We start from the raw sequence: 26,913 nt of genomic DNA, 5'->3' as shown, positions 1-26,913 counted from the left end.
CTCAGCCACCCAGCCTCCCTTATATGGTTTATACTATAAAAAAACACAATAAGAAGGAAAAAAGGTTATAAATATAAATATAAATATGTTATATATGGTCATTGAGCTCCCATTGTGTGATGGGCATTGGCACTTTTAGTATTTTATGTCATTTAATCTTTATAATGACTACACAGCAGCTGAATTGTTGAATGAATGCTCACTAGAGGAAAATGTGGCTATGCTTTCAGGGCAAGGGAACTAGCAGAGTACATTACCGATTTTATCAGAGGGTCCTGACACCTAGTGGTGGTTGCTGCCTATAACATAAAACTGCAGAGCAGGCTAAATCAGTGGTCACATTCAGTGAGGTCCTTTCTAGACTTTAATGAAAATTGAAGGTAAGAGTTTCAGTCTGGCAAGAAATAGACACGTATAAATAATTTGAACCAGGTTTAAGATGACTCACAACAGCAGTGGCTGAATGTCAGACCACTAATAGAGACACTTACCATTGGAAACTCTGGAACATGGTATTTGAAGAGAGAGACAACTGCAATCACTTCTTTGATGTCGTCATGACCTTCACCAAACACTTTCTCCCCGCCCCCTCTCTTTTTACCTTCTTCCCAATGTTAGATATTTTCTTGATTTCATTTTATTTTGCCTAGTCACTTCTGTTTCTTTTCCCCTTTCTAGCCAATCATTTGTATTCCTGTCTCCTTTGCCTTGTAACACGCCCGTAGCAATTTGTGGGCTGATTACTGACAGCTGAGAGACTGGAGTAAAAGAAAAGAAACCTAAAGTATAGGAAATCCATTTGAGATGATTCTTAAATTAGCCTCAAAGGAAATTAATGGCTTTAAAGACTGCATTTGTTAATTGGAAAAAGGTTTCAATTCTGCTAATTTAAGCCAGGATTGAAGATAAAAGGTCTAGACCCATAAAGTCTTTGGGAGCTATTATGTTTTTAGTGTTTCTCTTTGTTCAATGTTCATGCCTTTTAGTATATTTCAAAGAGCAGAGAACAAAACCAGAATGTTTCTGTTTAATCTACCGTAAAGGGCATGGGGCTCCCAAGGTTGTGTGTGCCCTTCCCGGTACTCTGAGTACAAGTAGACTATGCTCTTCTCTCCAGGCACTTGGCAGACAGAAATGCTGAGCTAGAGCGGGTGAACAGAATCAACCAGAGCTTGCAGGAAGACTGGGAAAGCAGTGCTGCAATGAAGAGGCAGCGGGATCTGGAGGAGAAGGCTTTTGAGCGGTAATACTGATTGGAACCCCAAGTGCTTTGTTCGCGAAGAAACCCCCTCTGCTCCTTCTTGACTTTCCTGGGATCCCGGGATGGCAGACAGGTTTCCAGGGCCAACTTTAGTTCATTAGTCGTGGCTACCTAGAACACCTGGTGGAGAAAAGAATTCTGCTGTGGTGTATTAGAAATACCTGTTATGGATATGGGATTGGAGAATGCTGTCGTTATATGTTCCATACTTGCCATCTCTGCCCTCATCTTCGCTTCCATGTAGGGTAGCTTTATTGTCATTTTGTGGTGGGTAGGGAGGCATGGGGGGGAGGAGAGTAGGAATTCTCCTTGGAAATGAAAGTTGGAAATAAGGAGATGGACTTTCCATATGAACACATCCAAGGCTGACGGAATGGTCATTTAGGAGCAGAGCCAGGGGTTGTGTGTAAGATTGGCAACTGGGAGACCGAGATGCCCATGGTGGAACCAACCAAGAACATCTTCCTGACATTTATTAGATCTGTACCCCCTCTCCCCAGCTCTCCATCAACAATCTAGACTTAGGGAATCTAGTTATAGCTTTGAGAATTAACACTAACTTTGGAGAGGCAGCTAATCTTTTTGTCCTACTTTTTCCTTTCGTAAGATGAGGAAAGTCAACACCTGCCTTACTTAGCTAACATAGGAGTTTTTGTGATCAAATAAAGAGATGGAAAAATATTATACTTAAAAAAAGAAAATACTTTACAAATGTATGATTTCATAGTATGTTAAAAACTTGAACAGACCAAGCCTATACAGTCAAATGTTATTAAGTCATTAAAAAAAAATATTTTATTTATTTATTTGAGACAGAGAGAGCATGAGCAGGGGCAGAGGAAGAAGGAGAAGTAGGCTCCCCACTGAGCAGGGAGCCCTACATGGGGCTTGATTCCAGGACCCTGAGATCATGACCTGAGCCAAAGGCAGACACTTAACCAACTGAGCCACGCAGGTGCCCCAAATGTCATTTAATCTTGAATATACCAAAATAATATTTTAAATTCCCACTTATCAACTAATTTTTATCATAGATAGAACTTGTCATAATAAATCTTGATCTGTAGCTCCTTTTTCTTTTAAATTCATTTATTCATGAGAGATGGAGAGAGAGAGATAGAGACAGAGAGAGAGAGAGGCAGAGAGAGAAGCAGACTCCATGGAGGGAGCCTGATGCGGGACTCAATCCTGGGTCTCCAGGATCACGCCCTGGGCCGAAGGCAGGTGCTAAATCCCTGAGCCACCCAGGGATCTCCCTGTAGCTCCTTTTTCTTTTAGATTTTCTCATCAGGCATTTCTTATCCGTCTCTCTAATGGGTAGAACCTGTATTTTGTTACAATGGCTGTAAGAGGGATGACATGGCAAATAGGTTCCAAAGTAGCAGTAGGATTGTTTGGCCTGGAGAAGAGAAAGGGGAGCTGGGGGTTCAAGGCATTTTCTCAAGGTTGGGGAAAAACAGGTAAAAGGCAGTGAGATTAATGTCAGGGGAGATTTTGCTGGATTTTGGAAGAATGCTTGGCCAACGTGGTGATAAAGGATGGAGGAGACACAGGAAACAACCTTCAATGTCAGGATGACAGGCAACCCTGTCACCTGCAGACTGAGGCCATGTGGTGGGCAGGGCCTCAAGCAGGAGCAGGGAGGAAGAAGGAATTGGTTCGTATCAAAAAGAAAACAAAGCAAAAGCAAAAACAAGCTTTACATGTAAGCAGTTAGCATATGATACTCTGTCCCAGCACCACGGCAAGCCAGGTAGGTCTCCTCCTGCCCATTATTTGTTCTTTTTCCTTGTAAGGCTATCCTTGATGGTCCTTTTTACAGAATTCCACTCATGTAATTTTGGTTGAGAAGGGGGACATACCAGGGGCCGTCTTGCGTTGAGAAAAATTGTTGAGGTGCAAAATCAGCTACTGACGTCGCTTCATCTCTGCTTTGAGTCGCTTTAGTCCTCTTCCTCTTTGACTCCACCTCCTCTCCTGCCCTTTAGGCTAGAGGCCTCTGGGCTCCTGGGACTTTTCCTTGCAAGGCTACTCCTAGCTGTCTGCTGGGGCTTAACAGTTAACCAGCAGCTTAATTAATGGCCTGTTTCCCTCTCAGTGCCGTTTCTGAGAGCCCAGGAGGTAAAGGTATCCACATGGCAAAGCTCTGTGTGCTGGCTGTGTGACCCTGGGCAAATTATGTCTTTTCTGAGGGTTTGGGTGGGCTGGTTGTGAAGGCACCAGCTCAGAGCCTTTTATTGACTGGCGATGGCAGAGGTTTGGAAGCAGTGATGCCACGCTGGGTTGGGCTGCAGGTGGAGGGGGGCGGAGGCTGTAGGGGAGCCATCACAGGTAGGTGGTAAGCACCTGGGGGGGGGGAGCAGTTCTGCGTCTCTTCTACTGCACTGGCTTCTGGACTAGGCCCCCAGCACGGACTCAGGGAATGCCTAATAACGATTGCTTGTCCTCACCTCTCCTCAGGGCGTCAGACAAACTCTTCCTCCTGGACCAGTGTGAGAAGTATCGGCGCTGCAAGCAGTGCCAGAGGCGCACCTCCAACGTGGGCGAGAGCAACCTGTGGCCCCTGAACAAGTATTTGCATGGTTCCCGGTTGCTCGTATAAAACCCAAAGTCTGGATCTACGTTTTCCTGGGGAAGATTTTTTTTTTAAATGTTTAGGCATGATGGTGAAACTACCTATTTTTACTTTAGAGGGAAAAAGTTATTGTGCTGCTTTCAGGAGCAGATTGCTTTTCACCCCTTGTAGAATTCACATGAGTAGGGTCTCCCCTCTAACTTCCCATTGCTCCCACAGAACCCTGCTGCCCCTGGGGGCTGGGAACAGGGGACCCAGCCTCATTCTGGCTGCGGGAGTGCTGCTGACCCTGCCTTGCCACTTCCTCTGTGACTTTGTGTAAGAGACTTTATCTTTTCTTCATCTGTAATGAATAGTGTCCTAATAAATATTTTCTATATGCCTGACTGTGCATCATGGTAAATTTTACGAGCTCACCCCAGAGAACTGTATATGTGAACATTCCAGAGGAAGATCAGGTTATTTGTCATAAGAGGTCAGAGCAATGCTTTCTGAGTTTTCTAGTTGAAGATACACCTGGGACTTTTATTTTGGAACTTCAGGGGATCTTATTATCTTGGTGCCCTTCCTTTTTTTTTTTTAAATTAAGATTTTATTTATTTATTTGAGAAAGAGCATGAGTGGGGGTGGGGAGGGTGTGAAGGGGCAAGGGCAAAGGAAGAGGAAGAAGCAGGCTCCCTGCCCAACGAGAGGGCTTGAGGTTTGATCCAGAACTAAGCCCAAGGCAGATGCTTACCTGAATGAGCCACCCAGGCACCCCCACCCCCAACTGCTTGGTGCCTTCTGGCCAACCATTCCATTATAGGTTTACTGTTGGGCTAAATGTGTGCTGGGAGGGGAGTCTGGCTGGCCTGCCAGGTGCCACCTTCCTCTCTAATTGCTTCACTGGCATTCATGTCTAAGCAGCAAGTGCTATGGAAGAGGAGTATCTTCCTGCTAAAAGACTGATTTTCAGTTAAGGTAGGGGTGTTCTAAACCAAAAGTCATTTTATCTTCATCGTTTACCTTTTCTCCACCTGCCCTGTCCAACCATCTCAGGCAAACCAATGAGCAAAGCAGAATGAAGTCTAGATTTCTGAAATACAAAAGATAGGAATACAGTCCCTTAGACTGTTTGCTTTCTGTCCGCCACATCTTTCTTAGTAAATGAGGGAAAGTATATGTGGCAAGACATCTAAAACATTGTTTCTGCCACAAATACAAAATAAGAATGTTTGGAGGCCTGAATAGTTAAAGGGAAGATACTTGGTCAAATTGATATTTGGCAAATTTTGTTTTTTTCTATGGAAATAAGCATGCTTAGTGGGGACTGGAATTGTCTGGAACCTCTCCCTAGAGGCTTCTTACATTGCCACTTCTGTTTTTTCAGAAGATCACTCCATGCAGGACCAGTCATCACCAACCAATATTGACAGCCATAGCTTTTCCCCAGTACTACCTGACTTGCCTGAAGTCCATACCTGCTACACCCTTGGAGTATGTCTCTGTCTCAAATATATAACAAAATACTATAATGGTGTTGTAGTAATATATTTTTAAAAGCATATACTGCCTTGTTAAAAAAAAGACTTAGGGAATTTCGATAAGTTTGAGTGAAAACTTTTTACTCAAACACTTTTTACTATAGGAACTGAACTTAAAATCTGTTGCCATTTATAGTGGTACTGACTCTTACTGTGTGCCAAGCACCCAGCTAATTTTTGGTGACTCGGAGATTAAGACTCATTTGTCCCTGTCTGCCTTCAGAGCACTTACTGTGTGGTGCAGAGGTGAGATATGATTTAGAAAATCGCCTTGTAACAAGGTAAGTACCCAACAGTTCTGTACATGGGTTGCTATGGAAGAACAAGGTGGAGCCCTTGTAGTCAGCTGAGCCTGGCATCGAAAGGGGAAGCTTTTGGAGGAAATGAGGCCTAAAATGAATAGGAAATAGCTAGGTAAGGGGTGACAAGGGGTCAAGGCAACAGATGTCAAAGCCCTGTGTTCCTGCTATCAAGGCTAAGATGGAAATGTGGTTATATGAGTTGAGTTATGAAACCAAATATGTTTTGTTATCAACCATTTTAAAAATCAGCCTTTATTTATAGCCTGTCGTTAACATAATTGATTTCATATAATAGAGAAAGGACAGTCTCTTTTTAGAAAAAGTCTTCATAATTTGGTATCTTTTTACTGATTTTTTTTAAAGGTTTTTTTTTTTTTTAAGATTTTATTTATTTATTCATGATAGACACACAGAAAGAGAGAGAGAATGGGGCAGAGGGAGAAGCAGGCCGGGAGCCTGACGTGGGACTCGATCCTGGGACTCCAGGATCACGCCTTGGGCCAAAGGCAGGTGCTGAACGGCTGAGCCACCCAAGAATCCCCCTCTTTTTACTGATCTTAACTCTTAATCTTGTAGTAGTCCAACCCTGTTATTAGGCCAGAGTCAATCAGAATGGCCTTTCCTAAATCAGTATGAATTATTATCATCAAAGATATGTCATTCCCAGAGTTATGGCACTGCCAGACAAGACTAACATATCACAAGTTTGTGGACTCTTTTGAGTATCTCATGAAAATTATGGACCCTTTCCTAAAAACATGTCCATTTTCATCTATAACATTTTGCATGCAATCAGAGGTTTTCTATACCATCTGGACACAAGTTGGGAACTCCTGCTCTGGGTAGCTTTCTTTCAGTATCATTATAAGCTTAAGCTATCAAAAGTGAGTAAAGTGAGGACTTTGTTTATGAAAATGCCTTTTCACTTTTAGAGAACTATGTCCACTTTTGTCTTTCTCTTTGACTCTTCACAAGAACAGTGAGATGAGAGTTGGGAAGCTATTTGAAAGCACATACTCCAGTATTTCTCAAATCCTCTAAGACTCAGTAAAAGAAATATGTTTCACATCACAACACAGAACCCATGCTCACACATATAATTGAGACAAGAGTTTTATAGAGCTATGCTTACCCATCTATCTGCAATGCATTCTAATTCTATTTTATTTCATTAAAAATTCTGATTAGATTAAACAAAACTGACTTAAGAATTCACTAATGTAAATAGATCATTTTCAGTCTGATAAGCACACTTTTAATATAATTCTTCCCTCCACTGTCTTCTCATAGTAAGTGTGTAGTTTGCTGGAATTCATTAGTGGTTAAGATGATATTATAATGGCATTCAGCCAGGAGCTTGAGGAATGTTGAGGCTCTATCTTGTCATAACTCGACCATTTTCTTATGAGGTATCCCAAGAAAAGCAGGTAGCTCTTTGCTACCCCCTCTTCAAAAGTCCCAGAACTACTTCTTCCAATGCATTTGGCGGTCAGAGAGAAAGGAGCTAGAGATAGAACGAGTGAAAACATATGCCCTAATGCCTAGACTGCAGGCTGGGGGAGGCCTTCGAAATTTAAGAAAGAAGTGTGAACTAGTTGCAGCCTCTGTCTTAATTTAGTCTTAGTCTGTGGGTAGGAGAGGAGGAAGTGGACTACACACAACCCAGCCTGAACAGCTGTGTGAATTGGGCTGTGTACTGAGGCGCTCAGTTCCCGGTTTTCTATTGCTGCTGTAACAGATGATCACAAACCCAGTCGCTTAAAACAATACAAGTTTACTCTCCTACAGCTCTAGAGGTCAGAAATGTGCAATCAGTCCCATTGGGTGAAAGTCAAAGTGTTAGCAGGACTGGTTCCTATGAAGGCTCTGAGAGGAGCATCCTTTTCCTTGCCTTTGCTAGCTTCTAGAGCTCTTTACACATCTTGACTGGTCCTTCTTCCATCCTCAAAGCTAGCAGTGTAGCACCTCCAAGCCTCCCCCTGCCTCTCTCTTATCAACACAGTTGTGGTTACCTTTAGGATTCACCTGATACTACAGGATAAATTCCTCATCTCGAGATCCTTAATCACATTTGCAGAATTCTATTTGTCATAGAAAGTGACATGCACATGTTCCAGGGGTTAGGACATGGGTGTTTAGGGGGACCGTTATTCAGCCTACCACAGGGTGACTGGGATCTAAAATTCAGCTCAAGCTCCACTCCACACATCAAGCCCTGCATCAGAAGGCAAGCAGTAAGACACTTGCAGCTGCTGGCATCTTTCCTTGGATCTAGGCTACATAGCTGTATCTGAGGGTTTTCTTGGGGATTTGGTTGGTTTTGGTTTTGCAGGATTATGTAGGGATAGGAGGGGAAGAAGGAAGGACATTCCACAGTTCACATGTTAAAGGCTTATTATGTATTTTTTGGTAATGTTCTAGTCATAATTTGTAATGTTCTTTTGTTTTTTGTAGTCTTAAAGTTTTGATATCAGGGTAATGACCTCATAAAATGAGTTGAGAAATGTACCCCTTTCTTCTATCTTCTGAAAGATACTATATATAATTGGTATTCTTTCTTTCTTACATACTTGGTAGAACTGAGTAATGAAACCATCCAGGCTTGGAGTCTTCTTTGCTGGGACGGCTTAAAAGATGAGTTCAGTTTTGGTAGGTTGCATCAAGGACTCTCAGCTATTGTTGAATTTATGGGCATACAGTTGTTAGTAATGTTCTCATATCCTTTTAACGTCTGTGGCGTCTGTAGTGAAATCCCCTCTTTGATTCTCAATATAAGTAATTTTTGTCTTCTTTTTTTCTTGGTCAGTCGGCCTAGAACTTTAAAAAAATATATTGATCTTTCAAAGAATCAGCATTTGGTTCCATTAAAATTTCCCTATTTTTTTCTTCTCAATGTGATTAATTTCTACTGTGTACTATTTTCTATCTTTTGTTTGCCTTGGGTTTGTATCCATGTCCTAATTTTCTCCTCTTATGAGTTCTGCTGGATTAGGGTGCTCTACTGCCCTCATTTTCACTTAGTGTAACTTAACCTCTTTAAAGGCCCTATGTCTAAAATAGTCACATTCTGAAGTGCTGGATGTTAGGACTTCAACATACAAATTTTGAGGGGTTACAATTCAGCCTATAACAGTGTATACTTTAGTCTTCATTAATCATGTCTTTATTTTGCTATTATACCCGAGGGGCATTTCAATGGGAAATAGAATTTTGAATGGAGTTTATTCTATTGCTTCTGGTTCCAAGATTTCTGATTAAAAATTCAGCCTTTTGAATCATTGTCCCTCCATATGTAATGTTTCTTTGTCTGGCTACTTTTAAGATTACTTGATTTTTTTGTCTCAGTAGTCTGATTATGGTATGTCTTATTTGGTGTTTACTGAATTTCTTGAATTTTTAAATTTTGTCTTTTACCAAATTTGGGAAGGTTTTGTGCATGATTCACATATTTGTTCTTCATTTCTCTCTTCTCCTTTAGGGAATGCAATGAAATGCATGGTAAACCTTTTGATATATTCCCACAGGTCTCGAAGGCTTTATTCATTGTTCACTTCCCCCCCGTTTTTCAGATAGGATAATTTCTGTTAATTTATCTTCAAATTCACTGATTCTTTCCTCTATTGGCTGTGTTCTGTTGTTGAATCCAGTGAATTTTGCATATTTTTTCAGTTCCAAAATTTCCCTTTTTTTTTTTTTGGTAGTTTCTATTTCTCTCTTGAGAACATCTATCTTTTTATTCAGATCATAGTATTTTATTTAACCTCATGGATTATGGTTATAATATCTGCTTCAAGGTCTTTTCTGAGAATTCCAGTATTGAGGTGATCTCAGGTTGGCATTTGTTTTCTTTTACCTTGAAAATAAACTACATTTTCTTGGTTCTTTGTGTGTTAAATAATTTTGTAATGTATCTTAGACATTTTGAATATTATCTTGTGAAACTCTGGGTCCTTTTAAAATCCTCTGGAATTTTTTTTTCTCTAAGCAAGCAAAATCTTGATGTTCAGGATTGAGTTCTATCTCACTTTCTTCTTTCTTTTTTTGTTACTTTCAGAGGTAGAATTTAGGGATTCATCAGTTGCATATAACACCCAGGGCTCATTACATCACATGCCCTCCTTAGTGCCCATCACCTAGTTTCCCCATCCCTCCACTCACCTCCCCTCCAGTAAATCTCCCCTCCAGCAAAGTTTGTTTCCTAGAGTTCAACGTCTCTTATGGTTTGCTGCTTTCTCAATTTTCATCTCATTTTGTTTTTCCTTCCCTTCCCCTATGTTCATCTGTTTTATTTCTTAAATTCCACATATGAGTGAGATCAAATGGTCTTTCTCTGACTGCTTATTTTACTTAGCATAATATCCTCTAGTTCCATCCATGTCATTGCAAATAGCAAGATTTCATTCTTTTTTGATGGATGAGTAATACGCTATTGTATAGCTATGCTACATCTTCTTTATCCATTCATCTGTCGCTAGTCTTCTGGGCTCTTTCCATATTTTGGCTATTGTAGACATTGCTGCTATAAACATTGGGGTGCATGTACCCCTTCACTCACTATGTTTGTATCCTTTGGATACCTAAAAGTACAATTGCTGCGTTGTAGGGTAGCTTTATTTTCAACTTTTTGAGGAAGCTCCATACTGTTTTCCAGAGTAGTGGCACCAGTTGGAATTCCCAACAGTATAAGCAGGTTTCCCTTTTTCTGCATCCTTGCCAACACTTGTTGCTTCCTGAGTTGCTAATTTTAGCTATTTTGACCAGTGTGAGGTGGCATCTCATTGTAGTTTTGATTTGTATTTCCCTGATGCCAAGTGATGTTGAGCATTTTTTCATGTGTCTGTTGGCTATTTGTGTACCTTCTTCAGAGAAGTGTTTGTTCATGTCTTCTGCCCATTTCTTGACTGGATTTTTTTGGGTGTTGAATTTGATAAACTCTTTATAGATTTACTCTTTCATCTTATAAGACATTTGCAAATATCTCCTCCTACTCCATAGGTTACCTTTTAGCTTTGTTGACTGTTTTCTTTGCTGTGCAAAAACTTTTTTTTATCTTGTAGTTCATTGTGGCTTTTGTTTCCCTTGCCTTTGGAGACGTATCTAGCAAGACATTGCTATGGCTGATGTCAAAGAGGTTGCTGCTTGTGTTCTCCTCTAGGATTTTGGTGAATTCCTGTTTCACATTTAAGTCTTTCATCCATTTTGAGTTTATTTTTGTATATCGTATAAGAAAATGGTCCAGTTTAATTCATCTGTGTGTGGCTGTCCAATTTTTCCCAGCACCATTTGTCAGAGACTGTCTTTTCTCCATTGGATATTCTTTCCTGCTTTGCCAAAGTTTAGTTGACCATAGAATTGAGGGTCCATTTCTGGGTTCTCTGTTATGTTCCATTCTATGTCTGTTTTTCTGCCAGCACCATACTGTCTTGATGATTATTACAGCTTTGGAATAGATCTTGAAGTCTGGAATTGTGATGCCACCAGCTTTGGTTTTCTTTTTCAACATTCCTTTGGCTATTTGGGGGCTTTTCAGGTTCTATACAAATTTTAGGATTGTTTGTTCCAGCTCTGTGAAAAATGTTGATGGTATTTTGATGGGGATTGCATTGAATATGTATAGATTCCTTTGGGTAGCATAGATATTTTAACAATATTTTTTCTTCCAATCTATGGGCATGGAATGTTTTTTCCACTTCTTTTTGTCTTCCTCAATTTCTTTCATAAGTGTTCTATAGTTTTCAGAGTACGGATCCTTTGCCTCTTTGGTTAGCTTTATTCCTAGGTATCCTATGGTTTTGGGTGCAATTGTAAATGGGATTGACTCCTTGTTTTCTCTTTCTTCTGCTTCATTGTTAGTGTATAGAAATGCAACTGACTTTTGTGCATTGATTTTATATCCTGTGATTTTGCTGAATTCTTGTATTAGTTCTAGCAATCTTTGGGTGGAGTCTTTTGGGTTTTCTACATAGAGTATCATGTTGTCTGTGAAGAGTGAAAGTTTGACTTCTCCTTTGCCAATTTGGATGCCTTTTATTTATTTCTGTTGTTTGATTGCTAAGGCTAGGATTTCCAGTACTATGCTGAACATAGTGGTGACAATGAGCATCCTTGTTATGTTCTTGACATTAGGGGAAAAGCTCTGTTTTTCTCCATTGAGGATGATATTCCTTCTGGGTTTTTGTTAGATGGCTTTTAAGATAGTGAGGTATGTTCCCTCTATCCCTACACTGTGGAGAGTTTTAATCAAGAAAGGATGCTGTATTTTGTCAAATGCTTTTTCTGCATCAATTGAGAGGATCATGTGATTCTTGTCCCTTCTTTTATTAATGGAACGTATCACAATGATTGATTTGCAGAGAGAGAACCACCCTTGCAGCCCAGGAATAAATCTCTGCTTTGTCGTGGTGAATAATCCTTTTGATGTACTGTTGGATCCTATTAGCTAGTTCTTGGTGAGAATTTTGGCATCCATGTTCATCAGGGATATTGATCTGTAATTTTTGGCGGGGTCTTTGGTTTTGGGAACAGTTAATCTGGCTTCATAGAATGAGTTTGGAAGTTTTCCTTCCATTTCTATTTTTTGAAACAGTTTCAGAAGAGTAGGTATCAATTATTTTTCAAATGTTTGATAGAATTCTCCTGGGAGGTCATCCAGCCGTGGACTTTTGTTTTGGGAGATTTTTGATTACTGATTTGATTTCTTTATTGATTATGGGTCTGCTCAGGTTTTCTATTTCTTCCTGTTTCAGTGTAGGTAGTTTATATGTTTCCAGGAATGCATCCATTTCTTCCAGATTGTCTAATTTGTTGGCATATGATTGCTCCTAATATTCTCTTATAATTGTATTTCTTTTGTTTTGGTTGTGATCTCTCCTCTTTCATTCATGATTTTATTTGTGTCTTTTCTCTTTTGTTTTTGATAAGTTGGCTAAAGTTTATCGATCTTATTCTTTCAAAGAACCAGCTCCTAGCTTCATTGATCTGTTCTACTTTTTTTTTTTTCTCTTCTTCTGCTGGATTTAGCTTTATTTGTTGTTCTTTTCCCAGCTCCTTCAGGTGTAAGGTTAGGTTGTTTATTAGAGACTTTTCTTGTTTCTTGAAAAAGGCCTGTACATAGCAATATATAGAAGCCAGTTGGAAGGGCTCCTCTGGTCATGATTTTTATATTAACTCATTGAATCAAATAAAAATCTTTAAATCAGAGACGCAAACACTTCACCTCATAGTAAACCCCTCTGTTCGTTAAAACAAACTAGATCCCTTGGGGGCGCCTGGGTGGCTCAGTGGTTGAGCATCACCTTTGGCTCAGGTCCTGATCCCAGGGCCCTAGGATCGAGTCTTGCATCAGGCTCTACACAGGGAGCCTGCTTTCCCCTCTGCCTATGTCTCTGCCTCTCTCTGTGTCTCTCATGAATAAATAAATAAAATCTTTTTTTAAAATTTTTATTTATTTATGATAGTCACAGAGAGAGAGAGAGAGAGAGAGAGAGGCAGAGACATAGGCAGAGGGAGAAGCAGGTTCCCTACACTGGGAGCCCGACGTGGGATTTGATCCCGGGTCTCCAGGATCACGCCCTGGGCCAAAGGCAGGCGCCAAACCGCTGCACCACCCAGGGATCCCAATAAATAAAATCTTTAAAAAAAAAAAAGAAACTAGATCCCAAAATAAAAACATATATATATACATACACAAAAGTAAAATAAAATAGAATAAAATAAAATACGATGAAAGGAAACAAAAATTACATATATAACATATATATAAAAATAAAAAAATTGAAAAAATAAAAAACATAGCTGAAAAAAACCCTGTAAGACTAAAGAATAATTAAAAAAACAAACCCCTCCAGGAATGGTATATGCTGTTTCCCGCACGAGCTGAAGTTCCGCCGCCGTGTGATTGGTGTGAGCGAGCTGTCGCGCCGTCTTCTGCAGCGGGGCCCGCGGGGGAGCCCGGCTCGGTGGAAGCGGCCCTGGATTCCGCGCCCGGAGTCTCCGCCCCGGGCCGCCCGGGGGCTGGAAGTCTGCACCCGCCACTCAGGGGGTCCTCACAGAGAAGCAGCCGGCCCCTTGTCTCCCTGGTTCACCCAGCCTGCGACCCAGCATTTTTATTTTTTATTTTTATTTATTCATGAGAGACACCGAGAGAGAGGCAGGGACACAGGCAGAGGGAGCAGCAGGCTCCATGCGGGGAGCGGACTCGGGACTCGATCCCGGGACCCCGGGACCCCGGGACCCCGGGACCTCGCCCTGCGCCGAAGGCCCGGGCTAACCCGCTCAGCCACCCAGGCGTCCCTGTGACCCAGCATTTTTAATCTCAGGCACTCGACTGAGTTTCAAGTTGCCAAATCTCATCGCGGAGAGCGGCCAGTCCTTCCCGGAGATCAGGGGCGTCTCCCCGGCTCCCGCCTCTTGCCGGGCCCGGCTTGGGGAGCGGTGGCCCCGCGGGCAGCAGCGGTTGCGGCTTCGCGCCGCGCGGAGCTCACGGCCCAGCTCTGCTTGCAGCCGGGGAGCGCTGCCGGGCGCGGGCACCCCGTTCCCGCTGCGGCGCTGGGGGTCCCCAGCCCGCGCCGTCGCACCTGGGCGTCCTGCAGGCCCAGACCGCGCCCCCGGAGTGGGCCTACAAGCTGGGATTTTCACTCCGCTGCTTATGGCCCTCGTCAGCAGGCTCCCTCCTGCTGCCCCAGCCTCTGCTAGGGCGCCCCAGATCCACGTCTCGGCCCCTCCTACCTTCCAAAAGGTGGTTGCTTTTCTTTTCTTTTTTTTTTTTTTTTTAAGGTTTTATTTATTTATTAATGAGACACAGAGAGAGCGGCAGAGGCAGAGGCAGAGGGAGAAGCAGGCTCCATGCAGGGAGCCCGACGTGGGACTCGATCCTGGGTCTCCAGGGTCAGGCCCTGGGCTGAAGGCGGCGCTAAACAGCCGAGCCACCCGGGCTGCCCGGTTGCTTTTCTATTTGTAGAATTGCAGCCTTTTCTCAGATCGCCGATTGAGTTCACGGGTGTTCAGGATGATATGATACCTAGCTGAATGCCAGGCACCAGACGAACGTAGGGTCCCCTACTCCTCCACCATCTAAACTCGCCTCCCTCCACCTCACTTTCTGTAGATACTAGTGATGCTGTCCGTTCAAATCTCAAAGCCCGTGTTTTCATATGTGCAACTGAGGAGTCAGCCTGAGACTTCAGTGACTCACATGTAGAATTAGAGGATTTCCTTCTCCAGCTCTCCGCACCCTGGAATTTCTCCCTTGTTGTCAAGTCCCCTACTCCCAGGGCTTCATAAAGCCAAGGTTTTGCTCAGAGTTTTGGCTCCCTTTGCTCGCTCAAAGGTCCATATGATGGGCTGACCTTGGGGCAACGCAGTAAAGGACAAGACAGAGTGAAATAATAGAAATTACTGTCCTTCTGAACACACGGGTTCCTTTTCCTGGTTTCTCTGGCCAGAAAGTCAAAGGGTCGAGGTGCTCATCACCACTGTTGCTGCCGCAGCCACCGCCGTGCAGCTTTATGACTGCTGCTGGCCTTGGGCCATGTCCGGGGAAGGCCAAAAGAGGAAACAAGGGCATTCTCTTCATTCTCCCCAGCTCACAAGGAGCCTTTCTCTTGGTTCTCTGGCTAGAAAAGTTGGTCGTTATGTCAAAGTAAGAGAAGTAAATTCACTGGCCAGTTCATCACTATGCTAGTCATTCTTCAAGTTTTGACTTCTACAATCCCTCTGCTATTGTTTACTTTTCACTGTCCTCAGGTAGGTGCTTTTTGTGTTCTCTTCGGTTAGAATCAGTTGGAGAGAAATACTATGGAGGACTTAATCCATTTTGGCCAGTGTTTTACTGTGGTTTTGAGTCTTTATTCTTCCTCCTTTCACCTTTCCCCCAAATCAGGTTGTACTTTGGTCCTTTTCTTTAAGTTTTGTTAGGATGGTATTTTGACAGAGATCAAATAACAGTGGCTTAACTAAGACGGAAGTGTATTTTCCTCTCAAGGAACAGTCTAGAGGTAAGTAGTCTAAGATAATAGGGTGGCTCTACTAGGTTCTCCTGTGGTTTCCACCCCTAGGTAAAGGCAACTGCTCCATTTCTCACCATTTCCCAACTAGCAAGTAGAGAGAAAAAAAGCAGGGGAACAAGCGTGCATTGTTAAAAGGAGTATAACCTGGAAGTGACACCATTATTTCTGTCCATGTTCCATTGGCTAGAATTTAATCACATGGCCACACCACGCTGCAAGGGAACTGGCAATTGGAGTCTTTAACTTGGTGGCAATGTCTAGTGAAATACTCAGGGAATGCTAGTACTAAATATGAAGAAAATGGAACTTGGTGGACAATGCCAGTCCGCTATAACCTGAAATTCTGGGGGGAGAGAGCTACAGAATAATTAATGACTTTCATGGCTGACACCTTTAAAGATTTCAGTTCTTCCATTTGGATTTGTCTGATTTTTTTCTCATCATAAAATTCCAGCAACATATTTTTTTTTGGTCAGGAATATCACAGGTGGGATGCTATCTGTGTTCCTTGTAATCATCCTAACAGGTGGTACACAATTCAGTTTGTCCCATTACTGGTCACATTAATTTTGATCATTTGATTAAGTGATGCCTGCAAGGTTTAGCACTATCTTTTTTAATGAAATTATTTTTGTGGTAGGTACGTTTTTAAAAAAAATTATTCATGAGATACATGTAGAGAGAGGCAGAGACATAGGCAGAAAGAGAAGCAGGCTCCCTGTGAGGAGCCCAATGCAGGACTTGATCCCAGCACCCCAGGATTGTGACCTGAGCCAAAGGCAGACCCTCAACCACTGAGCCACCCAGGTGCCCCTGTTGTAGGTACTTCTGAATGCAAATAAATATTTCTCATCAATTTTCACCCACTAGTTTTAGCATCTATTATATTTCTTTGCTGAATAAATAATTGTGACGATGATTGCTAAATACAGATTTTGCCAATTCCACCACTGCTGTTACATTTATTAATTGGCATTTTACTATAAGGCGAAGTATTTGTGTCTCCATAGTTATTTAATAATATGTCTCCATATTATCTTAAATAATTTTTTAAGATCTTAGAATGATTTTAGAGAGTTCCTTGTATGCTCCTCATCCAGTTCTCCCATTGCTAACATCTTTTATTTCTATGATACCTTTGTCATAACTGAGAAACCTACATTGGTATTTCACCATTAACTAAACTTCATACTTTACTCAGATGACACCAGTTTTCCCCTAATGTCCTTTTTCTGTTCCAAGGTCCCATCTGCGATACCACATTACATTTAGTTAGATCTCTTTAGCCTCCCTTGGTTTGTGTTCTCCATCCTTTTGTCATATTCCTATCATTCTTTGAATATTTCCTTACTTTCTGTCATAACAAGATGTTCCAGGCTACTCTTCTACTCTTGTACACACATCTATATTTCCATAACTATCTTCTCTATATCGAAAAATAAGAGTTCACACAGATACTACCAATTTCAATCCAGAATCCTAGAGTTAATTCTACTTTTCTCCCTTTCCGTATTTGTAACTCCTATCTGACAGTGAGAATACTAATTCTCATTATCCTCAATGTATTATTGGATTAACACTTATGTAACATTTATGTATGTATGTCCTCTCCACTCTGCTTGGGCTCTGATAGTCTGTACCTGGCTGCTACTACCACCCTCACCCTTGCGTGAAAGTCCTACTCACTCAGCCCTAGACTCCAGTATCCTCTGCATCCCTGCCTCCTGCACAGATAACTACTTTGCTCCCCCCTCCATCTAGTGGACAGAGTTATTGCAGAAGAAATGAAGGAAGGCAAAAGGAAGAATAGAGTGAAGAGGGAAGGAAGGAAGAAGAAAGAGGGAAGAAATAGAGCTTTATTGTTAAAGGCCACGCATAGGCCAGGAAACAGCCTAGACATTTTATTTTATTTTTCTTGAAGTTTGGTTGACACAGTGTTACATTGGTTTCAGCTATACAACATAGTGGTTTGACATCTCTGTATGTTGATTAGCTCACCACAAATTTAGCTACCAACATACAATGCTGTTTGACTGTATTCCCTATGCTGAGACTTCCATCCCTGTGACTTACTCATTTGATAATGGAATGAGTGGGAGCCTGTACCTCTCACTCCCCTTCACCCATTCTGTCCATCCCACAATTCCCCTACACTCTGAAAACCACTAGAATGTTCTCTGTATTTATCGGTCTATTTCTGCCTTTAAAAAAATGAAATATAATTAGCATACATTGTTATATTGTTACATATATTGTTATATTAGTTTCAGATGTACAACATATTGATTCAACATATACGTTATTTAGTGCTCAGAATGATAAGTGTGGTTACCACCTGTCACCATACAATGTTATTACATTATTATTGACTATATTTTCTATGCTGTACCTTTCATCTTCATGGCTTATTTATTCTATAACTGGAAGTTTATCTATTTCACCCATTCCTCCACCCACATCTCCTCTGGCAACCACCAGTTTGTTCTTTGTATTTAAGAGTCTTTGTTTTTTAGATTCCACACATAAGTAAAATCACACGGTATTTGTCTTTCTCGGACTTATGTCACTTAGCATGATACACTCTAGGTCCATCCATGTTATCACAAATGGCAAAGTATCATTCTTTTTATGGCTGAGTATTACTCCATTAGGTATATATGCCATTCTTCTTTATCCATTCATCTATCGGTGGACATTTAGGTTGCTTCCATATCTTGGCTATTGTATATAATGTTGCAATAAGTATAGAGGAGCATATATTTTTTTCCTTTTCTTTAGGTAAATATCCAAAAGTAGAATTATTTGATCATATATTTCTATTTTTAATTTTTTGAGGAACCTCATACTTTTTTCCACAGTAGTTGTACCAGATTACATTCCCACCAACAATGCTCGAGAGTTTCTTTTCCTCCACATCCTTGCCAAACTTATTTATTATGTTTTTGATACTAGCCATTCTGACAGGTATAAGGTGATATCTCATTGTGGTTACGATTTGTAGTTCCCTGATGCTTAGCAATTTGAACACGTTTTCAAGTGTCTGTTGGCAATCTGTATGTCTTCCTTGGAAAAATGACTCTTTCTTTAGATCTTTTGCCCATTTTTAAATTGGGTTATTTGGTGGTTTTTTTTTTTTTGGGGGGGTGTTGAATTATATAAGTTTTTTTATGTATTTTGGATATTTATAGGATATATGGTTTGCAAATATCTTCTCCCATTCAGCAGATTGTCTTTTTATTTTGTTGATGACTGTACTAAAGCTTTTTATTTTGGTATACTAAATAAAATAAAATAATAAAATAGTTTATTTCTGCTTTTGTTTCCCTTGCTTGAGGAGACATCTAAAAAAATGTTGCTAATGCTGATGTCAAAGAGACTACTACTTGTGTTTCCTTCTAAGAATTTTAAGTTTCAGGTCTCACATTAGGTATTTAATCTATTTTGAGTTAATATTTGTGTGAGATGTAAGAAAGTTGGTATAGTTTCATTCTTTGCATGTAGCTGTCCAGTTTTCACAGCACCATTTATTGAAGAGATTGTCTTTTCCCCATTGTGTGTTCTTGCCTCTTTTGTCATAGATGACATGACCATATATGTATGGGCTATTTCTGGACTGTATTGTTTCATTGATGAGGTATCTATTTTTGTGCCAGTACCATAGAGTTTTATTATGGCTTTGTAGTATGTCTTGAAATCTGGAATTTTGATATCTCTAATTTTGTTGTTCTTTCTCAAAATCACTTTGGTTACTTGGGGATTTCTGTGGTTTCCTACAAATTTTAGTATTTGTTCTAGTTTTATGAAAAATGCTGTTGATATCTTGATATGGATTATATTGAATGTGATTGCTTTGGGTGGTGTGGACCTTTTAATGATATTTGTTCTTCCAATCCATGAGCATGGAATGTCTTTCCATTTGTTTGTGTCCATCTTCAATTTCTCTCCTCATCGTCTTTCAGTTTTCAGAGTACAGGTCTTTTACTTCTTCGCTTAAGTTTATTCCCAGGTATTTTATTCTATTTGATGTAATTTTAAATGGAATTGTTTTAATTTCTTTCTGTTATTTTGCTAATAGTATGTAGAAGTACAACAGATTTCTGTATTAATTTTGTATCCTAAAACTTCACTGAATTCTCTTATTCTGACAGATTTTTGTGGAATTTTAAGGGTTTTCTGTGTACAGTATTATGTCATCTGCAAAAAGTGACTGTAATTTCTTCCTTACTAATTTGTATGCCTTTTATTTCTTTTTCTTGCCTTGTTACTGTGGCTCATACTTTCAGTACTATGTTGAATAAAAGTGGTGAGAGTGGACATTCTTGTCTTATTCCTTATCTTAAAAGAAAAGTTCTCAGTTTTTTTGGCATTGAGGGTGATATTAGCTGTGGGTTTGTCATATATGACCTTCATTATGTTGAATATGTTCCCTCTAAATCCACTTTGTTGTGTGTTTTTATCACGAACAGATGTTGAATTTTGACAAGTGCTTTTTCTGCATGTATTGGATGAACATATGATTTTTATCCTTTATCTTGTTAATGTGGTATATCATGTTGATTGATTTCCAAGTATTGAACCATCCTTACTTACATCCCCTGAATAAATTCTACTTGATCGTAGTGAGTGAGGCTTTAACGCTTTGTTGAATATGGTTTGCTTATATTTTGTTGAAGATTTTTACATCTATGTTTATCAGGGATATTGGCCTAATTTTTTTTTTGTACTGTCTGGTTTTGGTTTCATGGTAATGCTCTAAAACTAGACAGTTTAGAAAATTCTATAGCCAGTTGAGAGGAAACCTGAAGATGAGGAATGTCTTCAAAGGGCTGAGAAAAAAGATGTCATTGTAAAATCACAACCCCAGCAAAACTGTTATGGAACCCAAATAAAAGAATTTTAGAAAAAAAGTCATTAAAGAAGCAAAAACCAAAGTCTACCAACAATAAAATGCACTTTTTGGTAGTGAGGAATGCATATTTTTAAGAGTATATAAAATATTTATCAAAGTTGATCATAATACTAGGAACTAAGGGAGCCTCCAGAAGATACTCTTGGATAAAAAAGAATAATCTTGGGATCCCTGGGTGGCGCAGCGGTTTGGCGCCTGCCTTTGGCCCAGGGCGCGATCCTGGAGACCCGGGATCGAATCCCACATCAGGCTCCCGGTGCATGGAGCCTGCTTCTCCCTCGGCCTATGTCTCTGCCTCTCTCTCTCTCTCTGTGACTATCATAAATAAATAAAAATTTAAAAAAAATTAAAAAAAAAAAAGAATAATCTTAGAAAAAAAGGGTAGAGGTGCAAGGAGGAATAGTGAGCAAAGAAACTGGTCACATATTGGGTAAATTTAAACAAATACTGATTTTTATAGACAATGTATTATGTGGGGTTAAAAGAATGCTTGACAACATTAATATTTAAAGCATTTGAGTTCCTTCAAGACATGGGAAAGGATTTTCAATATTTGACTCTTTCTAAGCTATTTAAGAAGTAAAAGAATAAAAAGATGTATGATAGGACACTAATATATATTAGAGAGGTAGGCTCCAGAGCCAGAATTTCAGGATTCAAATCTTAGCACTGACATTTACTAGCTTGTAGCTTTGGGCAAATAACTTTTCCATGGTTAGGTTAAAAAAAATTTTTTTTTTTAAATCAGAGCTATAGAAATAATGCTAGTATCTAATTCATAGGGTTGTGGTACCAAAAGAACTTATGTAAAGCCATATGGATTTAGAACAGTTTCTCTAACAATTGCTAAGCAGTTTAAACCATAATTGCAACATTCCAGCAAAGAAGAGGATTTAGAGTAGAGATTTAGAGGAGAAAAACCTTAATCCAAAAGAAATCAAGAAAGGATAAAAAGGAGATAAAGAAATATATCAAGTAGAACAAAATGAGAGCAAACTCTGCAAATATAGCAATAATTAACACAATGTAAAATAATACAATAATATAAATTAACTAAGGTCTTCAGTTAAAAGACCAATATTGTCAGACTGGATTAAGGAAAAAGTCTAGGAATGTGTTGTTCCCAAGAGACAGCTAAAACACGAAACCGCTGGAAACAGATTTACTAGTCCGAGTCAATGGATGGGAATGGATGGGAGTGGATGGGAGTGGGTGGGAGTGGATGGGAGTGGATGGGAGTGAATGGGATTGGGTGGGAGTGGATGGGAGTGGATGGGAGTGGATGGGAATGGGTGGGGGATGGGAGTGTATGGGAGTGGGTGGGAGTGGGTGGGAGTGGGTGGGAATGGGTGGGAGTGTATGGGAGTGGGTGGGAGTGGATGGGAGTGGGTGGGAGTGGGTGGGAGGGGGTGGGAGTGGGTGGGAGGGGGTGGGGTTCTTCCTCCAGTCCCTGCCGGGCCTGCGCAGCGCGGTCCTCCGCGTGTCCGTCCCCCCCACCCCCCGCCCCCCGCGGCCTTCCTGCAGCCGCCCGTCCCCAGGTGGTCCCGGCTCAGAGCTTCTGCGCGCGCCCCACGGCGATTGGTGGCGAGGAGCCCACGTCACGCCAGGTGCGAAAGGGAGGGAGGGCTTGTGACGCGAGAAGGCCTCCCGGAGGCTGCAGCCCAGAGCCCGGGTCCGCTCGCCGCCCGCCGCGGGGCCCCCAGGGCAGCTCCCTGGGCCGCAGCCGAGGCCGCCGGGTCGCCGGGTCGCCGGGTCGGGCTGCAGGATTAGGCCGCAGTCCTTCATGAGGGAGCAGGCTCCTTTCTGTGGTGCTCTCCGCCACGCGTTTATGGAGCTTCCGAAGGGCCCCGGGGATCACTGCCAGGCACAGCACGACCTTTACAGGACGAGTGAGCGGTGCAGAGATCCATGGCCACCCCGGAGCCGCGTGGCCGCGGTTACCCGGACACCAACGCGTAGCGCGAAGCCACCCGAGCGGGGTCGGAGAGTCCCCAGCTGGACGGGCTAGCCCTGGTGCCTGCTGCCCTGCTGCCCTGCTGCCCTGGTGCCCTGGTGCCCTGCTGCCCTGGTGCCCTGCTGCCCTGCTGCCCTGCTGCCCTGCTGCCCTGGTGCCTGCTGCCCTGGTGCCCTGCTGCCCTGGTGCCCTGGTGCCTGCTGCCCTGGTGCCCTGGTGCCCTGCTGCCCTCGTGCCTGCTGCCCTGCTGCCCTGGTGCCTGCTGCCCTGCTGCCCTGCTGCCCTGGTGCCCTGGTGCCCTGCTGCCCTGGTGCCCTGGTGCCTGCTGCCCTGCTGCCCTGCTGCCCTGGTGCCCTGGTGCCCTGCTGCCCTGGTGCCCTGGTGCCCTGCTGCCCTGCTGCCCTGGTGCCCTGGTGCCTGCTGCCCTGGTGCCCTGCTGCCCTGCTGCCCTGGTGCCCTGGTGCCTGCTGCCCTGGTGCCCTGGTGCCCTGCTGCCCTCGTGCCTGCTGCCCTGGTGCCCTGCTGCCCTCGTGCCTGCTACCCTGGTGCTCTGGTGCCCTGCTGCCCTGCTGCCCTGCTGCTCTGGTGCCCTGCTGCCCTGCTGCCCTGCTGCCCTGCTGCCCTGGTGCCTGCTGCCCTGGTGCCCTGGTGCCCTGGTGCCCTGGTGCCCTGCTGCCTGCTGCCCTGCTGCCTGCTGCCCTGCTGCCTGCTGCCCTGCTGCCCTGGTGCCTGCTGCCCTGGTGCCCTGCTGCCCTTGCTTTCCGTGGGCTCCGGACCGCCGAACGAAGGGTTGCTGCTGCTGGGGAGGGTCCTCTCACTTCCTGTCCGTCTCCATTACATTTTCAAAGCACTGAGAGTTTCCAGCGGAGTATATTTGCAGGATACGTCAGTTTCTTGACATCGTGTCTGTGTTCAACTACTTAAAACTTTTTTCCCCCCCGTAACCGTATTGAGTGTTTGAACTAAATTCACATGGCTCCAGCGAGCCGGCCAGGCCCCGTGCAAGTCCCCATCAGGAACATGAGGTTTCTTACTACACACGGTCCAACCGGTGCGACCTTAAACACATTTATAGCGGAGCTTAAGAAATACGGAGTTACTACAATAGTAAGAGTATGCGGAGCGACCTACGACACTGCTCTTGTGGAGAAAGAGGGCATCCAGGTCCTGGATTGGCCTTTTGGTGACGGTTCATCGCCATCTAACCAGATTGTGGACGACGGGCTAAGTCTCGTAAACGTCAGATTTCGCGAAGAGCCCGGTTGTTGTATTGCTGTTCACTGCGTTGCAGGTCTCGGGAGGACTCCAGTGCTCGTGGCCTTAGCACTAACTGAAGGTGGAATGAAAAACGAAGATGCGGTACAGTTTATAAGACCAAAGCGACGCGGAGCTTTTAACAGCAAGCAACTTTTGGATTTGGAGAAATGCCGTTCCCAAATGCGGCTGCGCTACAAAGACCCCAGTGGTCATAGGAACAACTGTTGCATTCAATAAAACTTGGCTCCCTGATGCTGTTGCCTTGGAAATGGAACTTGAGACAGGACTTCCTTGTGGTACGTATTAGCCGACATGTAGGCCTAATGAATGACAAGCCTAATGGAGCTTCCATAGGAATCATGAAAAAGCCACAAGCCCGACAATTGCAGCCTCTATGTTTGGCTTACCACCATTCCCATGCCAGAAATAATATGTAGGAAATTGAGAGATTAGGTGCCAACATATCCAGCACAATACTTGTATATTTTTATATCATATATAATTAAAATCCTAGAAATTATGAACAGCACTGTAAACCATATGTGGTTTATTCCTTTAGTCCTTTCAAACACTGCAAGTAGGGCCGATGTGGTTATTTGTTCCTTCATGTTTACCACCCTACAGGAGCACCAGCATACATCAGGCTTTAGCAAAAATTGATTTCATTGGATCCTTACCAAGACTTATGGGGATTATTTAATGTCTTTCTTTCTTTTTTTTTTTTTTTTAATGTCTTTCTATAAAGCTCATTTTGTGCTGTTATGAAAGCCTCCATTTTGAAAAATCACAAATCTGTGGTTGAAAGTTCACATAAAATACACATTGTACAGAAGCACATGTGTACAATTCTTCAGACAAAAAAGTCTTAGAGTTACTTTAATGTTTACTCTGGGCTACAACTTAGAGGGGGAGGAGCTGAAGACAGAGTGGGAGGAGGCTCTGAAATATCTCTAGTAAAATGTTGCCTTTGTCTTGTGCAGGATGTATAGAATAGGTCTTTTATTTAACAATAACAAAAATTTTAAGGCAGAGATGCTTTGGAGCTAAAACATTTCTTACAAAATTTCTGAACTCTTGTAATTCTTCACCATGACTATTGGAAATTGTTAGCTATTTTTCTTTTTCTTTGAAGCATATTTTTTTTTTGTCTTCCCAATCAAAAAAGAAGTGGGTTTCTACTAATGAAGTGATTAGACATCTAATATTTTATATGCTTTTTTGAACTGTGTAACTTCATATTTGGATACCGGATACTTTTATCATGTAATTGATAAAATGATGACATGTATTAATATTAGTTTAACCATATATTCATACTGTCTGGGAATATATTTCTTCAGGAGAAATAATTTCAGTGTTCACCATTCACCAGCTAGTACAAGAGTTTAGCCATCTAAATAAAGAATGGATTGCAGGAGGGAGAAAGAGGCAAGATAGTAGATCTGTGTTAATATTAGTAAAAGTAGAGGCAAAGGCATTACTAGAGATAAAGAAAATCATTAAAGTTTCAGAAGTTTCAATTTACCAGAGAGTTATAAGAATTCTAAACTTTATGCATCAAAGAGCATAGGTCCAAAATGTAAAAGGCAAATATGGAGAGAACTACAAGGAACATTGACAAATTTATGATGGTGGGAAATTTTACTATCCTTCTTTCAGAAACAGATCAAGTAGACAAATCAGTAAGGATATAGGTTTGAACAAAACAATTAGCGAGCGTGATTCCATGAACATATAAGGGGCATTGCATCCAACAGTGAGAATCCATATTATTTTTGAGCGAATGAAATATTTTATTTCATTTGACCATAACAATTTCAGCAAATTTAAAATATTTAAATAATACAAACAACTTCTTTGACTACAATTCAATTAAGTTAGGAGAAAAGTTAATAATATCCATACATTTGGAATTTTGAAAATCTGTGTCCATAGAGACTGCCACTTCCAGATAGTGTATAGTAGGGTGTGGCAATCCATCTCCCACCCAGTAACAACCAGAAAAATATGGAAAAATGTATGAAGTAGTATGTTTGAAGACATGTGAGAACTGTGAAAGCGACAAGAACGAAGTGAGTAGGAATTCCAGAGAGGGAGGAGCTCTCCTGAGGTGAGTGGCCATTTCCCCACCCCCAATCAGAGGCATTCACTGATTCTGGACATGGACTAAGAGTCAGACTTGGTCCAGGTAGAGAGTCTCTACTGAGGATAAGAGAAACTCAGGCAGGCTCTTGGTGGTCATGTGGGACTGGTACAGCAGATGGAAAATTTGAGAAGTTTGGCCATTTTCCTCCACATGTTGCAAGCTGAATTCCTCAGGAAACAAACATACACTAAATCTGAGATTTGCAATTGGAGATTTATTGGGGAGTTGTCTCAACACCTGTGAGGGAGCCACAGGACCATGAAATGGCAGAAGTTGTTGAATGGTGATGCATACAGTTGCAAGACTGGCCTTAGCCAATTTTGCAGGGAACTCTGAAGCTGGGATGGCTCTTTAGAGGTGTTCCCAATTGAGGTGAAGGTGTTGAACATTTGGACTTGAATCAACCAGTCTTTGGATGCAGGCTGTCCCTGGGGATGAGGGCATACCCTTGGATGAAGTACCTTCCTTCAGTCAAGTGCAATTCCCAGAGAAGGATGCAGCTGTGAATCTTCAGCATACTTCTGGCAGCCGGGGAAACGAGTGTTTCAGATGTGCAGAGAGATCTAGATGGTGTAACCACAGCATCCACTAGACTAACTGACATATGCTGAATTCTGGGGTTACACATGAGAGCCTGGGGAGTTAGAATGAAGACTTAAAAGACAGAAATCTCCCTTAATCTCATAGGCTTTAGGAGACAAAGTTCTGTTACAGGAGGTTCCAATTTTCACCAACACTCTTTTGTATTGTAGCCATTTTGGTAGGTGTGAAGTGGTATCCCATTGAGGTTTTAATTTTCAGATGACCAGTGATGTCAAGCATCTTTTCACGTGCTTGTTAGCCATTCACATACCTTTAGTAGTAATAGGTCAATTCAAACATTTTTTCCACTTTTTCAGTTGGGTTGTTTTGTCATTTAGCTGTAAAACTTCTGGACCCAATGCCCTTATAAGGTGTATTATTTGCAAGTATTTCTCTC

At 42.0% G+C, this 26,913-nt stretch overlaps 2 protein-coding genes across 5 annotated transcripts in view; both read left to right on the top strand.

Moving 5' to 3' along the window:
• Positions 1-4,222, top strand: part of CCDC81 (coiled-coil domain containing 81) — a 41,292-nt gene extending 37,070 nt beyond the window's left edge. For all 4 annotated transcript variants that reach the window (XM_025419378.3, XM_025419377.3, XM_025419375.3 and 1 more), the window contains 2 exons: positions 1,118-1,243; positions 3,722-4,222. In XM_025419378.3, the coding sequence (XP_025275163.1) occupies positions 1,118-1,243; positions 3,722-3,863 (268 nt within the window). In that variant the 3' untranslated portion in view covers positions 3,864-4,222. The remainder of the gene's footprint in view (positions 1-1,117; positions 1,244-3,721) is intronic.
• An 18,990-nt stretch (positions 4,223-23,212) lies between these two features.
• Positions 23,213-24,062, top strand: LOC125752120 (protein tyrosine phosphatase type IVA 1-like). Its single transcript, XM_049098851.1, has one exon. The coding sequence runs from the start codon at positions 23,504-23,506 to the stop codon at positions 24,023-24,025; it is 522 nt and encodes a 173-aa protein (XP_048954808.1). The 5' UTR covers positions 23,213-23,503; the 3' UTR covers positions 24,026-24,062.
• The last annotated feature ends 2,851 nt before the right edge of the window (positions 24,063-26,913 follow it).

Source organism: Canis lupus, chromosome 21 (genome assembly GCF_003254725.2).
Source record: "Canis lupus dingo isolate Sandy chromosome 21, ASM325472v2, whole genome shotgun sequence".
NCBI lineage: Eukaryota > Metazoa > Chordata > Mammalia > Carnivora > Canidae > Canis > Canis lupus.
This window is presented reverse-complemented; position numbering and strand designations above follow the sequence as displayed.

Excerpts from the sequence above, each read along its gene's own strand:
- LOC125752120 (XM_049098851.1), top strand. The coding sequence starts at position 23,504 with ATGGCTCCAGCGAGCCGGCCAGGCCCCGTGCAAGTCCCCATCAGGAAC.